This window comes from Mesoplodon densirostris, chromosome 11 (assembly GCF_025265405.1).
Source record: "Mesoplodon densirostris isolate mMesDen1 chromosome 11, mMesDen1 primary haplotype, whole genome shotgun sequence".
Lineage (NCBI taxonomy): Eukaryota > Metazoa > Chordata > Mammalia > Artiodactyla > Ziphiidae > Mesoplodon > Mesoplodon densirostris.
In genome coordinates, this window is record NC_082671.1 from 13,521,256 (window position 1) to 13,539,749 (window position 18,494).

The 18,494-nt window shown below is 36.7% G+C and overlaps 1 protein-coding gene across 2 annotated transcripts in view; it reads right to left on the reverse strand.

The window, feature by feature from the left end:
* Positions 1-7,314: 7,314 nt before the first annotated feature.
* Positions 7,315-18,494, reverse strand: part of RERG (RAS like estrogen regulated growth inhibitor) — a 102,558-nt gene continuing 91,378 nt past the window's right edge. The window contains exons 2-4 of one of the 2 annotated variants that reach the window (XM_060113626.1): positions 18,145-18,201; positions 9,269-9,342; positions 7,315-7,722 (exon numbers count right to left, since the gene is read on the reverse strand). In XM_060113626.1, coding sequence (XP_059969609.1) covers positions 7,315-7,722; positions 9,269-9,342; positions 18,145-18,201 — 539 coding nt within the window. The remainder of the gene's footprint in view (positions 7,723-9,268; positions 9,343-18,144; positions 18,202-18,494) is intronic. The other variant, XM_060113627.1, reaches the window with a different exon arrangement.

Sequence of the window (18,494 nt, forward strand, 5' to 3'; positions counted from 1 at the left end):
TAAAAAAAAGACAACACTAGGATGAATGGTAAAAGCAGAGCTATACAGACCAAATCACCCAAAGAAGCATACACATATACACTCACAAAAAGAGAAAAAGGAAAAAAAAATGTATATATTGTTGCTCCCAAAGCTCACCTCCTCAATTTGGGATGATTTGTTGTCTATTCAGGTATTCCACAGATGCAGGTACATCAAGTTGATTGTGGAGATTTAATCCGCTGCCCCTGATGCTGCTGGGAGGGATTTCCCTTTCTCTTCTTTGTTCGCACAGCTCCCGGGGCTCAGCTTTGGATTTGGCCCCGCCTCTGCGTGTAGGTCGCCTGAGGGCATCTGTTCTTCGCTCAGATAGGACGGGGTTAAAGGAGCAGCTGCTTCGGGGACTCTGGCTCACTCAGGCCGGGGGGGAGGGAGGGGCACGGAGTGCGGGGCAGTCCTGCAGCGGCAGAGGCCGACGTGACATTGCACCAGCCTGAGGCGCGCCATGCGTTCTCCCGGGGAAATTGTCCCTGGATCACGGGACCCTGGCAGTGGCGGGCTGCAGAGGCTCCCGGGAAGGGAGGTGTGGAGAGTGACCTGTGCTTTGCACACAGGCTTCTTGGTGGTGGCAGCAGCAGCCTTAGCATCTCAGGCCCGTCTCTGGGGTCCGCGCTGTTAGCCGCGGCTCGCGCCCATCTCTGGAGCTCCTTTAAGTGGCGCTCTGAATCCCCTCTCCTCGCGCACCAGGAAACAAAGAGGGAAGAAAAAGTCTTTTGCCTCTTCGGCAGCTCCAGACTTTCCCGGACTCCCTCCCGGCCAGTTGTGGCACACTAGCCCCTTCAGGCTGTGTTCACGCAGCCAACCCCAGTCCTCTCCGTGCGATCCGACCGAAGCCCAAGCCTCAACTCCCAGCCCCGCCCGCCCCGGCGGGTGAGCAGACAAGCCTCTCGGCTGGTGAGTGCTGGTCAGCACCGATCCTCTGTCCGGGAATCTCTCCGCTTTGCCCTCTGCACCACTGTTGCTGTGCTCTCCTCCGTGGCTCCAAAGCTCCCCCCTCCGCCACCACAGTCTCTGCCTGCGCAAAGGGGCTTCCTAGTGTGTGGAAACCTTTCCTCCTTCACAGCTCCCTCCCACTGGTGCAGGTCCCATCCCTATTCTTTTGTCTCTGTTTTTCCTTTTTTCTTTTGCCCTACCCAGGTACGTGGGGAGTTTCTTGCCCTTTGGGAAGTCTGAGGTCTTCTTGCAGCATTCAGTAGGTGTTTTGTAGGAGTTGTTCCACATGTAGATGTATTTCTGATGTGTTTGTGGGGAGGAAGGTGATTTCCACGTTAGTCCTCTGACATCTTGGTCTCCCCTGAACATTTGTTTTAAATAGTTTTCAGGATGACTTTCTTTGATGTGCCCTCCTTGCTGAATTCCCAACTGAAAGATATATTTCTTTTTCTGCTTAACATTTTTGAGATATAAATTCCCATACAATAAAGAAGCTAATTTTAAGTTTACAAATCGATGAGCTTTAGAAAATGTATGTAGTCATATAACTACCACAGCAATCATAATATAGGATAGTTCTGTCATCCTAGAAATGTTCCCTTGAGACCATCTGTGGTCTATTCCCACTTGTTACAATTAATGTAGTTAAAAATATGATTACACTTAAAGCTACCATCTAGCTCTTATTTTCTATTTATCCCATCTGTTATTTGTTCCTTTAGTTCCTCTTTTGTTCTGCCTTCATTTGATTTGTGTATTTCTTATGATTCCATTCTATAAACACTATTGACCTATTAGCTACATCTCTCTATGTTTTTGTTTTTGTTTTTAATGGTCATTCTAAGATTTATAATATACTCATTCCACTTATCACTGCCTACCTTCAAATAATATAATTACATTTTATCAGTCTTTGTTCCACTGTACATATGTGTTTCCATCCACTACCCCCTACCCTTGGCTGCTTTTAAAATGTTCTCTTTTTCATTATTTTTCAGGAATTTGATTTTGATGTTCCTTGGTGTGTTTCCTCTGCTTTTTTTACTTGGTGTCTACTGAGTTTCTTGGAGCTGTGAGCTTATAATTTGAGAAAGTTTTCACTGTTATTTGTTCAAATACTTTCTTCTATCCCACCATCCCTTTCCTTTATTTCTGGAATCTAATTATATGTGTGTTAGATTGCTTGATTTTGTTTCAGATGTCACTGATTCTTTGTTTATTATTGTCTTTTTCCCTCTCTTTGCTTCATTTTGGATTGTTTCAAGTACTGTGTCATTAAGTTCACTGGTAATATTTTTTAGGACCTCATCTGATGTTAATCCTACTCAGTGTTTTATTATTTCAGATACTGTATTTTCCATCTCTAGAAGTTATAATTAGGACTTGTGTATAGCTTTCATTTCTGTCCTCATAATGTTCATGTCTCTTTCTACCTTCTTAGGCATATGTAGCATATTTATAATAACTGTCTTAAGTTCCTTGTTTGCTATGCTATCATCTAGCATTTCTTGGTATGTTTCTATTGATTGATTTTTCTCCTATTTATGGGTCATATTTTCCTATTTCCAGCATTCATGGTAATTTTTGACTAGATGCCAGACATTGCAATTTTTGTTTTGTTGGGTGCTGACACCACTTGTTTTATATATTTGAAAGTTGCTAAGACAGTAAACCTTAAGTAGTCTCACCACAGAAAAGAAAAGGTAATTATGTGAGGTGATGAACATGTTAACAGACCTTATTGTGGTAATCATTTGGCAATACACACATGTATCAAATATCATGTTGTACACCTTAAATGTGCACAGTGTTTTGTCCATTGTATCTCAATAAGGCTGGGGAAAAAATAGACACTGGGTTCTAAGCACTAACAGAAAATCTTCCTTCTGATTCTATTTTTAGACCCAACAGTTATGTAGTCCCAGAGTACAGTAATGTCCAAACCAAAAAATTTATTCTTAATTTTGATCACCCCTGGGAGTATCATTATTCCAGTCACAAAGAAGCAAGTTTACCATCCTTACTACATGGTAATGCAGGGTGAACATAAAATTTACATGAAAATAAAGAGCAAATGCTCTCTGACAAAAAAACAACAACAACATGTTATAACAGGAGTAATTATATTACCAGGCTCAAATGTTAAAATACCATGGTTCTAGAGCATGAACAAACAAACAGACCAATGAAACAGAACAAACAGTCTCAAAATTGACCCATATATGTGGGAATACAGAATTTGTTAAATGTAGCATGTCAAACCTATGGAGAAAAAAATATTTGTCTTTATTTCTTCTCAGACTGTCCCAATAAGTTATTAGCTCAGGACAACTTTACTCTGAATTCAACTTTACTCTGATTAAATTTGGCCAAGTGAACTGACTAGTTTCTTATCCTCAAAGTGAGCATAGGCTGTTTTAATAAGAAAGCTTGGTTGGTACCATACTTAGAATGCAAGATGTTGTGTTTATCTTTGTATATGTACTATTACACATATTATTTAAAAGAAAGGTCCTAATGGGTCTCTTCTTTCAGTGCTGTGAGGCATATGAGTACAAACACAATATATAGAAAAAAGTCTTTTGACTCTTGAAACAAAAGCAATTACCAAAAAGCAAACGTTGGTAGTGGTAGTGTGATGATAACAACTCATCATTATTGTTCAAGAACACACGTTTCCATCATTAAAAGACTGTGTGAAAAAAACCGACTTGTTTATAATCTTCATTTGTGGATAAACCTAAGGCATGAGAGGAATAACTAATTTATATTTGTGCAATCTCATGTTCTTCTGTAATTACCACTTGGTACTTTTGCCAGTGGTTCTATGTTTTAACAGGTCTGGATTTGTATGCATGTGTCTAAGGAAGATGCTGGTGTTGGTGACTGTGAATTTCACTTCCTTAGTGTTTGACCTAAGGTAGCATCCAGGTATCACACTAGACCTCCTTAGGAGCGTGCTGTTAATGGGCACTGGCTGAGCTTCATCTCCAAGTATAGTATGAGAGAATGAAAGAGACTATGTTTCTAGAAGAGGACATTTTAAAAACAATTTTACTCTGCTTTCATTTTCCCTACCCTTGTCTAAATGGACTGAAAATGAATTACAGCTAAGTTACCTACTTGGTCCTTTAAGATGTAATTACCTAAACTTGTAGTTTTATGAATTTTTGATATTTTTTCTTACTTCCAAATCCTTTATCCTTTTTCTTTCTCTTAATCCCTTCTCTCTGTTTCCCTTCCCTTTTCTTCCTGAAGAATGATACACGTGGCTCTCCAAACTCTTTTAATTACTATACTTACCATCACCTTTCACGTCTCATCTTTTGGTTCCGTGCTATTCTTTTTGCCTAGGTATTTTCACCATCTTTCTTTCCTGGATAACTTGTACATACAGTTGACCCTTGCACAACATAGATTTGAACAGCATGGGTCACTTCTATGTGGATTTTTTTTTTCAACAAACATATTGGAAAGATTTTTGGAGATTTGTGATAATATGAAAAACCTGCCGACAAAACTCATAGCCTAGAAATATCGAAATAATTAAGAAAAAGATATGTCATGAATGCATAAAACATGTAGATACTAGTCTATCCTTACATAGGCATAAGGTGAGTGATATTTAATATAAAATTAATAATGTGTTAGTTTTCTTACCATTTTATAACATTGTTTTCAAAAAATTACATTACAGTACAGTATGCTGCTCTCTCCTAATTGAAGGAACTACCTGTCAGCTTATCGTCATGGGTAAGTGTTTTTTTAAAAAATGTAAATGCTTCCAATACTGTATTATGAATATGACTGTAATACTGTATGCCATACTATTATAACCATTCATTCATTAGTGTATAGGCTAGGCTATTGTGAAGTAATCATTTTGATTACACTAGGCTACCATAAAGCATTCTTATTGCAGCTTCCTCATTATCAATGCATGAAATAAATATGAATTTCTTTTTCACATGGTCTTTCCATTTTTGACATTTACTGTTAGTAATACGTATAACATCTACAGAGTTTTGTATCATATAAGACAATATTGCTGTAGGTACTGACAGATGATTCATCTTGTAAACTGATGATGTAAACTTATGGTATGGATAACTACAGTACAGTACTGTAAAAGTATTTTCTCTTCCTTATGATTTTCTTAATAACATTTTCTTTTCTCTAGCTTAATTTATGTAAGAATACAGTATATAATGCATATAACATACAAAATATGTGTCAGTCGACTGTTTATTTTATTGGTAAGGCTTCTGGTCAACAGTAGGCTATTAGTAGTGAAGTGTTGGAAGGAGTCAAAAATTCCACACAGATTTTCAACTGCGTGGAGAGTCGGCGCCCCTAATCCCCCCATTGTTCAAGGGTCAACTGTATTCTTCAAGGTTCAGCTCAGAAACCATCAAATGGACTAACATGTCAAGTTACATGCCCAGTTTATCTGTAAATATTTGTTCATGAATGAATGAAAGCATAAATGAAACAAGTCTTCCCTACATTTTCTCCTTCCTGTGTCTTCATCCCACAGCTCAAGAACAAGACCCATATCTCAGCCTACTAATATACCATAGTGGATCATAATATGGGCTCTACTGTCTGACTTTGCCTCTCTGGGTTCAAATCCCGGCTCTGCCCACTAAATAGCTGTGCAAACTTGTTTTCCCTTGTGGCTCAGTATCTTCACCCTTACAACTGTGATCATAATACTATCTCTTGCATGGGGTACTGTGAGAATATGATGAAATAATATATAAGGTGCCTAAAATAGCACCTAAGCACTCTAAAAATGTAGCTATTATTATATTCAAGTGGTTCCAATTACCTGACCCACCTCCACAGGACCTTCACAAGAACAGAGCTGTTCAGGTGCTTCTTTTCTATATCACATTCACTGATTCGTCAGCTCTGCAATCCAACAATCTCTTGAAGTCTCTCCTAAAACTACAAACTTTTTATATTATCACAAGAAAGGCTGCCTGAATGTGACAGAATGTGAAAATTATGCTTTTTATTATGTTCACATAAAATAGTCAGTTACACTGAGCTGTCCAAATGCATTGGTGAATTAAAGCCTCCAGCTCTTACAAATTTTTATACATATATCTATGCATTTATAAATACACACATATGTAAAAGATATATATTTTCTTCTAAAATAAAGTGCCCAAATCTTGATATATGGGGGCATAATAGGGAAAAAAGAATCATAAATCTTTATCAATTATAGACTGTACTTTCTCAATATAAGAATCTGTTTTATACACATTTATTCGGGTATAGTGAACTCTAATCATTCATTCTTTTCTGAATTCTCCTAAGTGAATTAATTTATCTGAAATATTAGAAGCCACATAGCCAACTTAATGAATCGGAGGCTGGTTCTTCTTACTGTGCCTGCCACAAAGCCTGGGCTCCCCAACGGAAGGGTAGTTAAGCCTCATTCTTAATTTTCCTGTTGTTTTGAATGTTGTCTTTCTTCTAAGATGATAAGCAGAGAGAGAAATGAACCAGACACCTCTAATTCCAAATCCTCTATTAGCATTCAATAAAGTCAGGGTTTGGTGAAAGGATTCCTTTTGTCTTTACATCACCCTGGGCTTGGTGAGAAATGGTCCAGGAGTATTTGAATTGAGGGATCCTGCTGCCTTTGTTATAATTAAATCTTGTTGGAGCCACAGAAGAAGAATTAGGGTGCAATGATCAATAGATCAAGGAGAGAACCAACTCAAATTGAAATGAAACTCTCTATGACAATGGAAGACTTTGTGAGAGCATGTTTGAATTTAAGAACAAAACAAGGGTTAAAGAAAAACTAGATGATTTAAGATAATTCTGAAAAATCCTCATTTCAAATAGAAACTAAGGCTCTATTTCCTGGTCCAACATCTTAGGTACTCTTCCTGTGTATTCACTGTATTTTCTATTATCTTAGACTTTTAGGGTGATCATTTGTAGACTTTGACAAGGAATGGAATTTAAAAATGTTTTTGAAAAGACTTCCACCTATCGAAGCAAGGTGAAGATGCCTAAAAATAGCTTAATATGAACACAGCCATTTCAGAATCTGGTGATTACATGTTCAAACTGCAGTAGAGCATATTTTATTCAAGCAGGCAAAAGAGAGATTGTCAGCACTGAAATTGCATTAAAACACTCTATAACTTCCCAACATATGGGAGGCTGGGACCAGTGGGAAGCCCAGATGTTTCCCAGAGTCAGAACAAAGAATGGAGTATTTTCTTTTATTTTGGGGGAGAAAAAGGGAAAAAGGGCAAGAAAGTGTTTCCAACTACCCAACCCACCTGAACAGGGCCTTCACAAGAACAGAGCTGCCTAACTGCTGATTTTGGTGAGCATCTTGTTAATGGCTTGCTTGACGTGCGTGGTGGAGCTGCGTCGCCTTGTCTTGCCCTGGACCATCCTCCGGCGACGTACCTCTCTACACAGCTCGTAGAATATCTCGGTGATGTTCCCTTCCCCGGTACAGGCAGAACACTCATAAAAAGCACATGCCAATTCTGTGGCCAGCTTCTCCCCTTCTTCTGTACTAACCTGTCTGGAGTGGTCCAAGTCAGCTTTGTTTCCAACCAAGATGAGAGTCACATTCTTGGGCTTTTTGATCTCATCCAGGATGTTCTTAAGTGGCAACACTTCCTCAAAACTTCCTCGGTCAGTAACGTCATAGACCAGCACAAAGCCTTCCCCCCATCGCATGTGTCCTTCCCTCTGAATGGTGTCTTCCTGTTGGCAAGGAAAATACGGCAGTCGGGAGACCTGGCAGTAATTGCCATGGATAGATGCTGCAAATGCTAACGGTGATCCCTTAATGACTATTCCTTATATTCAGTGTCATTAAAATTTCTTGGTAGTCTGCCTGCACAAGCTGACCTTCTCAATCAGTTTGGAGTAAAAGCATTACTTAGGGAACTAGACATTTTCTAACTGCATAGAACCTAACTTTTGGCTTCTAATTGTTTCTTGCCACATCATTAAGTGTGTAATCCCAAGAACTATAAAGAAATTATACTCTTAGTTGAGCATATTGCCTCTGAGACTTTTCATCACAAATAAAGAATTGACCAATAGGTAACAGACAAGTAGACCTTATCCCATCCTTTGAGATCAGAATTAGAGGCACGGCATAGTGAAGTGGTTTTGATTTTTTTTTTAAATTTTTTTTTTCTCTCTTCAGATTAGAGACAATTAGCCCCCAAGACAGAAAAACAGTGAAAAATTGTATAGAGAGTCAAACTCAAAGCCAGGGGATTTTGGCTTCTTTTTGTATCTCAACACCCTCCAAATATTATGCAGTCCCAATAATGACAGAACCTCATTTGCAGTGATTCTCAAAGTGGGTGATCCCTCCTTCCTAAGAAGGTAGCATGTGTGATTTGAAAATGCATTGCCTTTATAGGCTCAAATGACTTCTGCAGGAAAGTATTTCCCTGCTGCCTCTCTTTAGAATCAGTGCTGGAAGGTGAGAGCATATATAGGGAGCAGGTAGTGATGAGAAGGAAAACTGTATAATTAGCTGCAAGTATATTTCTTGGATTAAATACTTTTAACTCAAGTCTTCTGGGGATCCCAAGTAACTGAAAAGCACCATGAAATCCTTCAGCTGCCTAACTCTCATTCTTAGTGGTCATGCCTAATCTTGGGAACCAAACCTACCTATGAACTTGTTTATAATTTCAGAACAACTGGCTACAAAACAAATTTATATTAGTTTCATTTTAAAATAAGTTACTATTGTTCAATGATGTGGCTCAAATTTTCAATCGGATGTGGTGAGGTCTGAAAAGAATATTACAGAAGGGATTCTTAAAATAAAGTATTCTAAAAAAAGATTCTAAGGTCATATAAGTTTAGAATATAATATATAGTAAATTTCTTAAAGATTCCCCTTATACATAAACATATTAAGGCTCTGAGAACTTCTCCAGTAATGATATCTGTTTAACTTTATCACAGCATTCCAATGGGAGTTTTGGGAGATCTCTCCAACTCCCCAAAATATAGGTGGGCAATTCTATTCTAGATGATATTATGTGAATGTTATGATATTTTCAACACCCCTTTGGAGTACTGGGTAATTTACATAAGGATGCATATGCAAATAAGTTAATACTGTTGCAAACAAGTTAATATTGTATTTAAAATAACTAGATAATTAAAAAGTCTTTAGGCATCATAACTTAATTATAGAAAAATATCTTAATTTTGTTCACATTATGCACATCTCATTTTTATTTGATCCAGAAAATATTTTAGCTTATTCCTCATTCACCTGGCCAGCAGTATCTAGTATCTCCATGGTGACAACTTCATCATCAATGGTTGCTTGGTGTCGGTAGGTTGATTCTGAGGAAAGGAGCAAAAAAGAAGGTGAAAAGGTAAATAAGTGCATGATTTAATTTGATGATTAGAATTACAAATTAGTCACAGGAGTATGTCTGTTTTTATAGCATAACGGAATGTGCATCCCAGGAAGTCTTTGCCTCTTATTTTATTCTCCTATGAGGCCAGCTTCCTGATGCTCTCTTCCTTCTAGAATGAGGCCTCTACATCCTAAAATGAGAAAGTGATTCCCACAAGTGCATTCTACCTTGATACTCCTAAAAATCCAGTTTCTGGTATCATGTTAATTCCTGTTCCAGACAAGATGGCATATAGACAGAAGCTGTTGATTTCTATCTAGACCTCAACCCTAGGAATGTAATAAACATTAGAGGGAAGTGGATGGCTATCCATGTAAAAAATGACTGTGTAAAGCTATGAGGGACCCTTGGGGCAGTAGAAGGTAGTTGGACCCCAGTGACTGGGGGTTGGTGAGGAACAGTTACCCAACATGGAGGAGGGCTGGGCAGCATGGAGGGGAGAGGGAACAAAGCAGAGTTCATGTTGCCTCTTCAAGGTAGAAAAATGGCAGCAGTTCAATACCAGCTGGAGGCTGGTAGGATAATAACAGAGTAGTCCCCAAGCTCTGCTGGAGTCAGGAGAGGTTAGCAGGGGCAAGAGCACTAGGTGTCTGAGTGTGCCCCTGAATATGAAATGGAAACCAGAAGTTAAAATGGTGCTGCTCTATATGAAAACTAGAACAACTGTCATAAAGCACTCAATAGATGATCAGGTCGATGAAGTTCAGGTTGAAGAACTCTCCCTGAAAGCACTAGTAAATGATAAGAAGGAAAATGTGAAAGTAAAATATAAGAGATATGGATAATAGAAATAGACATGCTATTTTCTACTATAAAATGAGCCTCAAAGAGAGAATAAAATACATAGAAGAATGGAAAATATTTGAGGCTGTAGTGACTGAGAATTTCCCAGGATGAGAGACATTGAACAACTTCATATCAAAAAGACTGACAGTATAGAATGGATAAACAACAAGGTCCTACTGTATAGCACAGGGAACTATATTCAATATCCTGTGATAAACCATAATGGAAAAGAATATGAAAAAGATGTATATATGTATAACTGAATCACTTCACTGGACAGCAGAAATTAACACCATATTGTAAACCAACTATACTTCAATAAAATAAATTTTAAAAAAGAACTAACAGGACACACAAGGAAAAAAGTCCCATGTATCAACCTGTTACAACAAAATGTAAGGATATCAATGACAGAGAGGAAAACTTTAAAGGATCTAAAGGAAAAAAGCACATCACCTACAAAATCATGTGATTCAGATTGACCCTGGGCTTCTCATCAGCAAAACTGAATTCAAGATCCTAATGGAGTCATGCAAAGCAATGAAACTACAACAAAAGCAATCCAGAATTACAGGTCTAGATAACAACAATATATCAGGTTGGAGGAGGGGGAAGAGACCAGAGGCAGGTTTGAGTGAGCTAATGTACTTGTCTTACTCCAAATGATGACATGACAAAAAGGAAGAACTAAAAAAAGTGAGCAAATTATTCAACTCAACTGTTAGAAGAGGAAAACAGAATAAATACAAGAAGATATGAGGAAAGAAGTAAAAGAGAAAACAGCAGAAAAAAATAGATAAGGTTAACCAAAGCATGGTGCTTGAAAAATTAAAAAAAAAAAAAAAAAGGTGGGTGGAGGAAAGGTAAAAATCTGGCGATACTGACTAGTAAATTAAGAGAGAAGGTGCGATCAAACAAAACTTAACATAAAAAGGGGAAATAATTACACATTCCAGTGAAATAGTAATAAAAATAAAATAATATTATGAACTGTATACCAAACAAATTTCAAACACTTGATAAATTTTGTGAGAGAAAAAAATACACAGATTGTTGCAATGAGAAATAGAACACAAGTAGATCAATAGTGGGTAAAGAAATTTAATTGCTGATTGTAGATTTCTCTTTGTCATAATGAAATAACTACACTCAATTGGCTTTATAGGAGATTGCTATTAAACAAGCTGTTCTAGAAAAAAAAAAAGAATAGCTACCCATTACACGAACTCCAACAAGAAGTATTGCAAAAGTAATATGAAGAGAAAAGAGAAAAAAAATGTAGGCTAATTTTATTCTTAAACATAGATTCAAAAATTCTAAATAAAATATTACCCAGTTGAATCCAACAGTGTAATAAGAAAAGTACATCATAAACTAGTAGAGTTTATTTCAGTAATGCAAAGTGTTTATAACTATTACTGCAATTAACACATTAAAGGACTAAAGAAAAAAACCCACATGATTACCCCTATAGGTAGATCTACAGCATGATAAAATGTATATAAACTTAAAGTATATGCATATATAGAAAAATATTTTTTTCAAAAAATATGTAATAGCTAGCACACACTGCTTATCATTTGAACATGAATGGTTCTAAATGCTTTACTTATGTTAACTCATTTATTCCTTACAAATATTTCATGCAGTATGTATTACTATCAGATCCATTTTATGTGAAGAAACTGAGACACAACAACATTTAATAAGGTGCTGAAGGTCACACAGGTGTTAGGTGGTAAATGGTACAGTTGAGACTGGAACCCAGAAGACTGGCTTTAGGAATTTAGGCTTTGAACCACTGTGCTAAGTAGCAACCATATTAGATTATGTACCTATGAGAAAGAGGAGGGCAATGATGTCAGAAGAGGGGATGCAGGAAAAATAAAGTGAAATAATATAAAGGCTTCACATACTCATGACATGGTGCCAGGAAAACAGCAGCATGATTAACTTAAGTATTAACTCAATTAACTCAATTATTTGCACTTCAAGTACCCAAATCACTAACCAAGCAACTAACTAAAACCTAGAAGTTTCTTTCTCATTAGGGTAGCCAGTAAACCAGTGTTTTTATTTCATTTCCTCTCTATCTGTCTCATGTTTCTGACTTTCATTTCTTCAGCTCATCAACTATTTTACAGTTCTTTTCTGACCACATTTTTAAGTAACTTTGTTGTAAATCAAATCTCCTACTCAAAATAGAAACTACAGAAAGGAAACTTAACTAAGGAGCATAAGCTAGCCAAGCTAGCCTTCGACCTGCCATCAGTTGTGTGTAATGATCATTGCCATAGGCATGGCCCATTGTGAATGTATTTTCTGAAAAATAAAATTTTATTTTATTTTTTTTTATTTTTCCAAATCCTCCTCTCTACAAGAATAATCTATACTATTTTTACTTGAAAAGGAAAATAAATGCCAATCTTTCTCCAAGTAATGTTGTCAGACTTAGCAAATAAAAATACATGCAATATTTAGCACATAACTTGTACTAAGACAAAGCCTATTGTTTATCTGAAATTCAAATTTAACTGAACATCCTGTATTTTACCTGGAAATCCTACCTCCAAGGGAAGAGTAGGGAATCTAAAAGCATAGATCACCTGACATCACAGAGTCCCCTAACACTCTTTAAGACATATGAATTGAAAGGAAAATATGAAAACTACTGGCTTTCAAGGCTTTTTAAAATTTTTTTTATTTATTTTATTTTTTACTTCCCATCGTATACAATTTATTTTAAATTTTAAAATGAAGTTTTGTTCGTTTTGTTTTTTTTAGACTCCACATATAAATGATAACCTGGCAATGGACATTTAGGGTGCTTCTATATTTTGACTATTGTAAATAAATGTACAGTTCACGGAATATAGCCAATAGTTTATATTAACTATATATAGTGTGTAATCTATAAAAAATTGAATCACGATGTTGTACACCTGAAACTAATATACTATTGTAAATCACTATTCCTCCATTTTAAAAAATGAAAATGGGATTATGTTCAATAGATTTTAACAAGTGTATTTTATGTTACTGTCATTTTCCTATAATACATAATCCTTATGTCGTATGTACAATGATTCTCAATTCTAGATCATTCCATCCCCCTACTCTTCTATGTTAAATGGGAGATTATTGTTTTGTCTAATTGAATGCTCTAAAATACTATTTACAGTAACTACTCATCTAGAAGTTTTCTCTCAGTTATTTCCTTTTCATCTTCAGTGCTCCAGCCTGAAGAGGAGAGGCCAGAGGGCAGCACACAGCTAGGATCCATGCCCTTTTTGTTTCTCTCTCCACTGTTCTGCAGTGGTGACCTTTGCACTGCCTTCCCTTTGAAAGAACTGGCATCAGCCCTGGAGCCTGGAAAACAGAGTTCTAGGCTCTAGCCCATCTCTTTGCACCAAAAGTTGTCTGACAGACAGGGACATTTTTCTCAGTTGCCCCCATGATAAATAGGATATGTATTTCAACCAGAGAAGGTCACAGTAGGGGGGGAATAAAATATAATGAAAATGGTATGAAGTTGTGCGATTCTTTGGCTGTTTGTTAACTGAAACGGAAACGTTGAAAGGCAGGAAATGAGGGAATGTTAGCCACAGACAGAGCAGCGGGTGGCAGCAGTGATTTCATCTAAGCTGAACACTGGTTTCATGCCATTTGAAGCATTTTTTTTCTTTAAGCCCCTTCTCTCTCTCATTAGGAACCCATGTCTACATGTAAAACAGTGGAAACATTGCTTACAGAGGAAAAACGTTGTACATCCGTGTGCTAGAATTATCCGAAGATAACTCTAAAAAATGTACTAAGTACTTTGGAGTGAAACTCTACTATTCATTCTAAAACATAAGAATAAATGCATATGTGTTTGGAGGGTGGAAACACTTTTCTTTTTTTCATACTAACAGAGAATGATAATTTTTAGTCTTTTTTCTTGAATGGTAGGGAGAATGATTGTTTGAGAGATACTTTGAAATGAACCAAATATTGTATACTGTAAGGTCAATATTAGTTTCAAGATGGAATTAGGCATATTAAATATATATATATATTAAACATATATGTGAAGTTCACTGTATATGAGAGATACATGATTTATAACCTATATTCACTACCATTTTATAAACAAGTATATTTTGTATACTAAAAGAAACTGATGCTCAAAGGGATGTTTTGTGTGATTAATCCTTTCACTAATTTAGCTCTTCTGCAAATTTCAACATATTAATATGGACATTTGGCTAGTACAGTAACAATGATGGTTAGTAATGTTGATTTATACTATAGTGGGAATTGTACTAACTGGAGTTCTATTGCTGGTCTAACCACAAACTAGCCATGTAATCTTGGATAAATTTACTTCTTTGGACTTGCTTCCTTATTTGCCAAATGACGATCTCAAAGTCCCTTGCTGTGCCAATATTAAATAGTTCTGTGAGTTGTCTGAGCACCTCTGCTTTAGTGTCCAGTTGAGAGCATTTGTTCTGGGTGTGTCTCTCTGTTAGAATGAGCCTTTCCAAGCAGAGGGAATTATAATACAGGCAGGAAGAACCAATCTCAAAATCAAAGTGGCAGTGTGTCCAATATGTCTCCCACTTCCTACCCTCACTCTTGTCTGAGCCTTTACTAACCAAGTAGAGACACCATAATCCATTCAAACACAGAGTAGGGTGCCTCCTAGGTAGCAGTAGTCTCTCTCTCTCTCTCCAACTGCCCCCAACAAGCAGAAGTACACGTACACACACAACTGTAGACGATCTAAGCCTTTGTCTGTGTTCTCTACCATGATCAGCATTTTCAGAAGGTAATATGACTCTCAGAGGTAGAGATTCAGTTCTTTTTTTGGAATCTAATCAGAACACAGAAGCTGTCCTGCACCCAGAACACTGCTGCCACCTCCATCAATCGGGTTTTTCCTGGTTAGGTGGTCCAAGTCCCAAATCCTATAGGCTTCAGTGGTGGTTTTCGAATGCAATTCACAGACCAGCTCTGGCCTCTGACAAAGATTTCACTGGTCCATGGCGAAATGAGAAAAATGTAAGGAAAACTAAAATTGTCCAATGTAAGGGATTGAATTTTTTCTTAGATTATATCCTTCAAAACACTTGGAGGCTAATAATATTTTCTTCTTTTATGAAATGTAAGTGCCACCAGAATGTGAGTTTAATTCTCCCTCACCCTCTAAGCCTGCATCCCTAATTGGAATTCCTGTGATAGTTCCTCTCCTTAAAAAAAAAAAAATCTAAATTTTGGGAATCACTTGCTACTTTCTTTATAGAATTATCTGAAGCAAGAATTATCTGTAGCAAGCATTTTCTTTATAGAATTATCTCAGAGCAATAGATGTTCCCGTGTTGTTAACATGTTGAATAGTGTTCATAGTCTTCAGCTTCTCATGGAGTGATAATTCTGTTGAAAAAAGGCCCCATGTTTTTGAGGAAGGCTGTGCATTCAGAATTCAAAACTGTTTTTTGCAAATATGCCATTTTACTTTCTAAGGTAGCTTTCCCTTTGGGTGGTGGTTTTGAAACTCTATAATAATAGTATGAAGTTACATACAGGAAATGTTTGGTTCATCTTGAATCAGATGGATTGGAAACTCCTGTAGGCTAGAACATTAGTGACTTCTAGTACATGAGTGTACACACACACACACACACACATCCAGTTTCCAGGGTGACTGAATGAAAGCCTCACCTGGGAGTGAGTCATCTATCTGATACTCCTGAAGTCAGATGAGCACTCTTGTTGCCTAGCAACTGCAATCCTTTTGGAGCAGCGCGGTACAAGGTCACTCAATAAAATTTCATTATTCTTAGTGAAGGAAGCCCGAGTTACAGATAACTGATGCAGGAGATTTCTATTAATAACTGTCATCTTTCAGAAGGAATAAAACCAAAGGGAAAATGGTTCACCCAAGACTAATTAAAAAGTAACATTAGTTACTAGAACATATTCAGAGAGAGCTCAAAAATTTTATGAGGTCATTTTTTAGAAGCTTCATCTTTCGTTGAGATGTACTGGTACAGCTAAATAACATTAGTATTTTTTATTAACTCCCATAAATTATTAAGATTCTCAGGAATTAAAATCTTTATAAAACTTAGATAAGTAATAAAAATATAAGAGGAGAGTAAGCATTTACTTAGGTGGGGCAAACAATAGATAATGAATGATTTTTTCAAACCAAGTACATTTTTAGATCCACATATATCATCTTAAGATTAGATTGTGGCTATGTTAAAACATGTCAAAAATTATTGATGTTGAAAAACTTTTTATTTAAAAGCAAAAACAGAGATGATTAATGAATGTAGAGACATGCTGTTCTCTTACATTAAAAGATTAAATACCTTAAAGCTGTGAATCTTCTCAAAGTAATTTATAGTTTTAATGCAATTCCAATAAACATTATGTCATGTTATGATAGAGTTTTAAAAACTGACCTGGAAGAATAAACTAGAGATAGTAGCCAAGATAATTCTGTAAAAAAGTAAAGAAGGAAGGCTTTCTCTACTGGGTTTCAACATGTTCTCAGGAACATACAATTATCAAAAGAGTGTGGTACTAGCATTGGATGTGAAAAGCAAATCTAGAACTGCATGCTCACATACATGATCCCATGTATGAAAAAAAGGCAGCATTGGAAGCAGTGGGGAAAAGTGGGGATTGTTCCATAAATAATAGGAGGACAGTTGGTCAACTATTTGGAAAAGATGTTGGGTCTTCACCTTTTACTTCTCACTAAAATAAATTCTATAGGTTAAAAAGTTAAAGATTAGATAAAATATAAGATCACTCTCTATCCCCTTCCTTGTTCAGTTTCCCTTTGTAATGCTTATCACTATTTGACATGTATATATTTGTTTTTTGACTCTTCTCTCTTCATTAGACTGTAAGTTCAACCAAAGCCCATGTTTTCTCCCTCTGCCTATTGATTTATCCTCAGCACCTAGAATCATCTGACACATAGGAGGCATTTCATACATACTTGTCAGGTGAATGAGTGAAAACAATGAAAGGAGGCACAAGGGGAAAGAAAGCCCCCTTTTAAACGGAATGTGTGTAACCTTGTAGTATAAACACAAAAACAAAAAACAAACCAGGAATCACCTTGCCCCACTTCATCATTCTGAGTAAGGCCAGCTCGGTCTGGGACACTGTGCCTGGTAATGAAATGATGTATGCCTCTCCCTCTTCATATGGATTTCAAAGACGTTGACCTTTACAAAACCAACTGAGGTCCCGAAGCATAATAAACAAAAACTCAAAGGCTTAATTCAGAGTCAAACCGTAGCTTATTTGGAACCCATGGATTTTCAGTGTTATTTTGAAGATGAGAACTAAATAGATTACGAATAAGTACTCTGCTTTGGACCATGAAAAATACATGTGACGGATACCTTATCCATTAACACTACTGCTACTTTCAAGATCTACAGATATCAATTTTCGCTGCTTCTTTTTTTAATTTTTAAAATAGGCTTAAATCAGATGCATTGGAGAGAAGAGGGGGAGAAACATAGTTTATTTATACATTTTCCCAAAATGAGCGTTCACAAGTTTTATATTACTGTTATCCTCCCCTTCCCATGCCATTCTCTCCCACACCCAGTTAGCCACGACCACTACATCCTCTTTTTCCCACTAGAATGATGCTACGTTTACTGATGGAAGAGCATCCAGTTGTACCCATTTCCTTCTTGTCTCTGGTTTGACCTGATTTCATTCTATGCATTAAAATTCCACAGGGTTCTAAGCACAGATGGCATGCAACACACATCCGTCTTCTTACAGGGCTTCTTCGCATGATTTGATAAAGCACTTCCCAAATAGCTGCAAGATGCTTAAAAATGTTGCAACAGAAAATGTCATTCTCTCTTTTGGGTCAAAACTTTGGTCGGAGAGAAGGAGGAAACAAAATTTGACCTACCAAGGGTGGGATCATATTCCCAGATGAACCGTTTGGTCAGAAATCTCACTACAAGAGCTGTGGGAAAAAAGAACAACATTTCAATCAAATTTGTTAATTTTCTTATAGTTCTTACCCTCATCAGGAAAGAGAAATAGCCCATACAACTATATGTGTTTTATGTTTCCTGGGCATATAAACCCAATATAAACCCGATATATCGATTTATGTTTATTCAGATATTTTTAAAATTTCATATTGTGGCCTAAAAATTGGTGTAATGTTTTAATGGTTTGTTGTGCATTAATGAACATCTTAGCTTTGTTCCTTTAGTCACAGAGTTAAAAACATCACAATGTGAAAATGTGCAC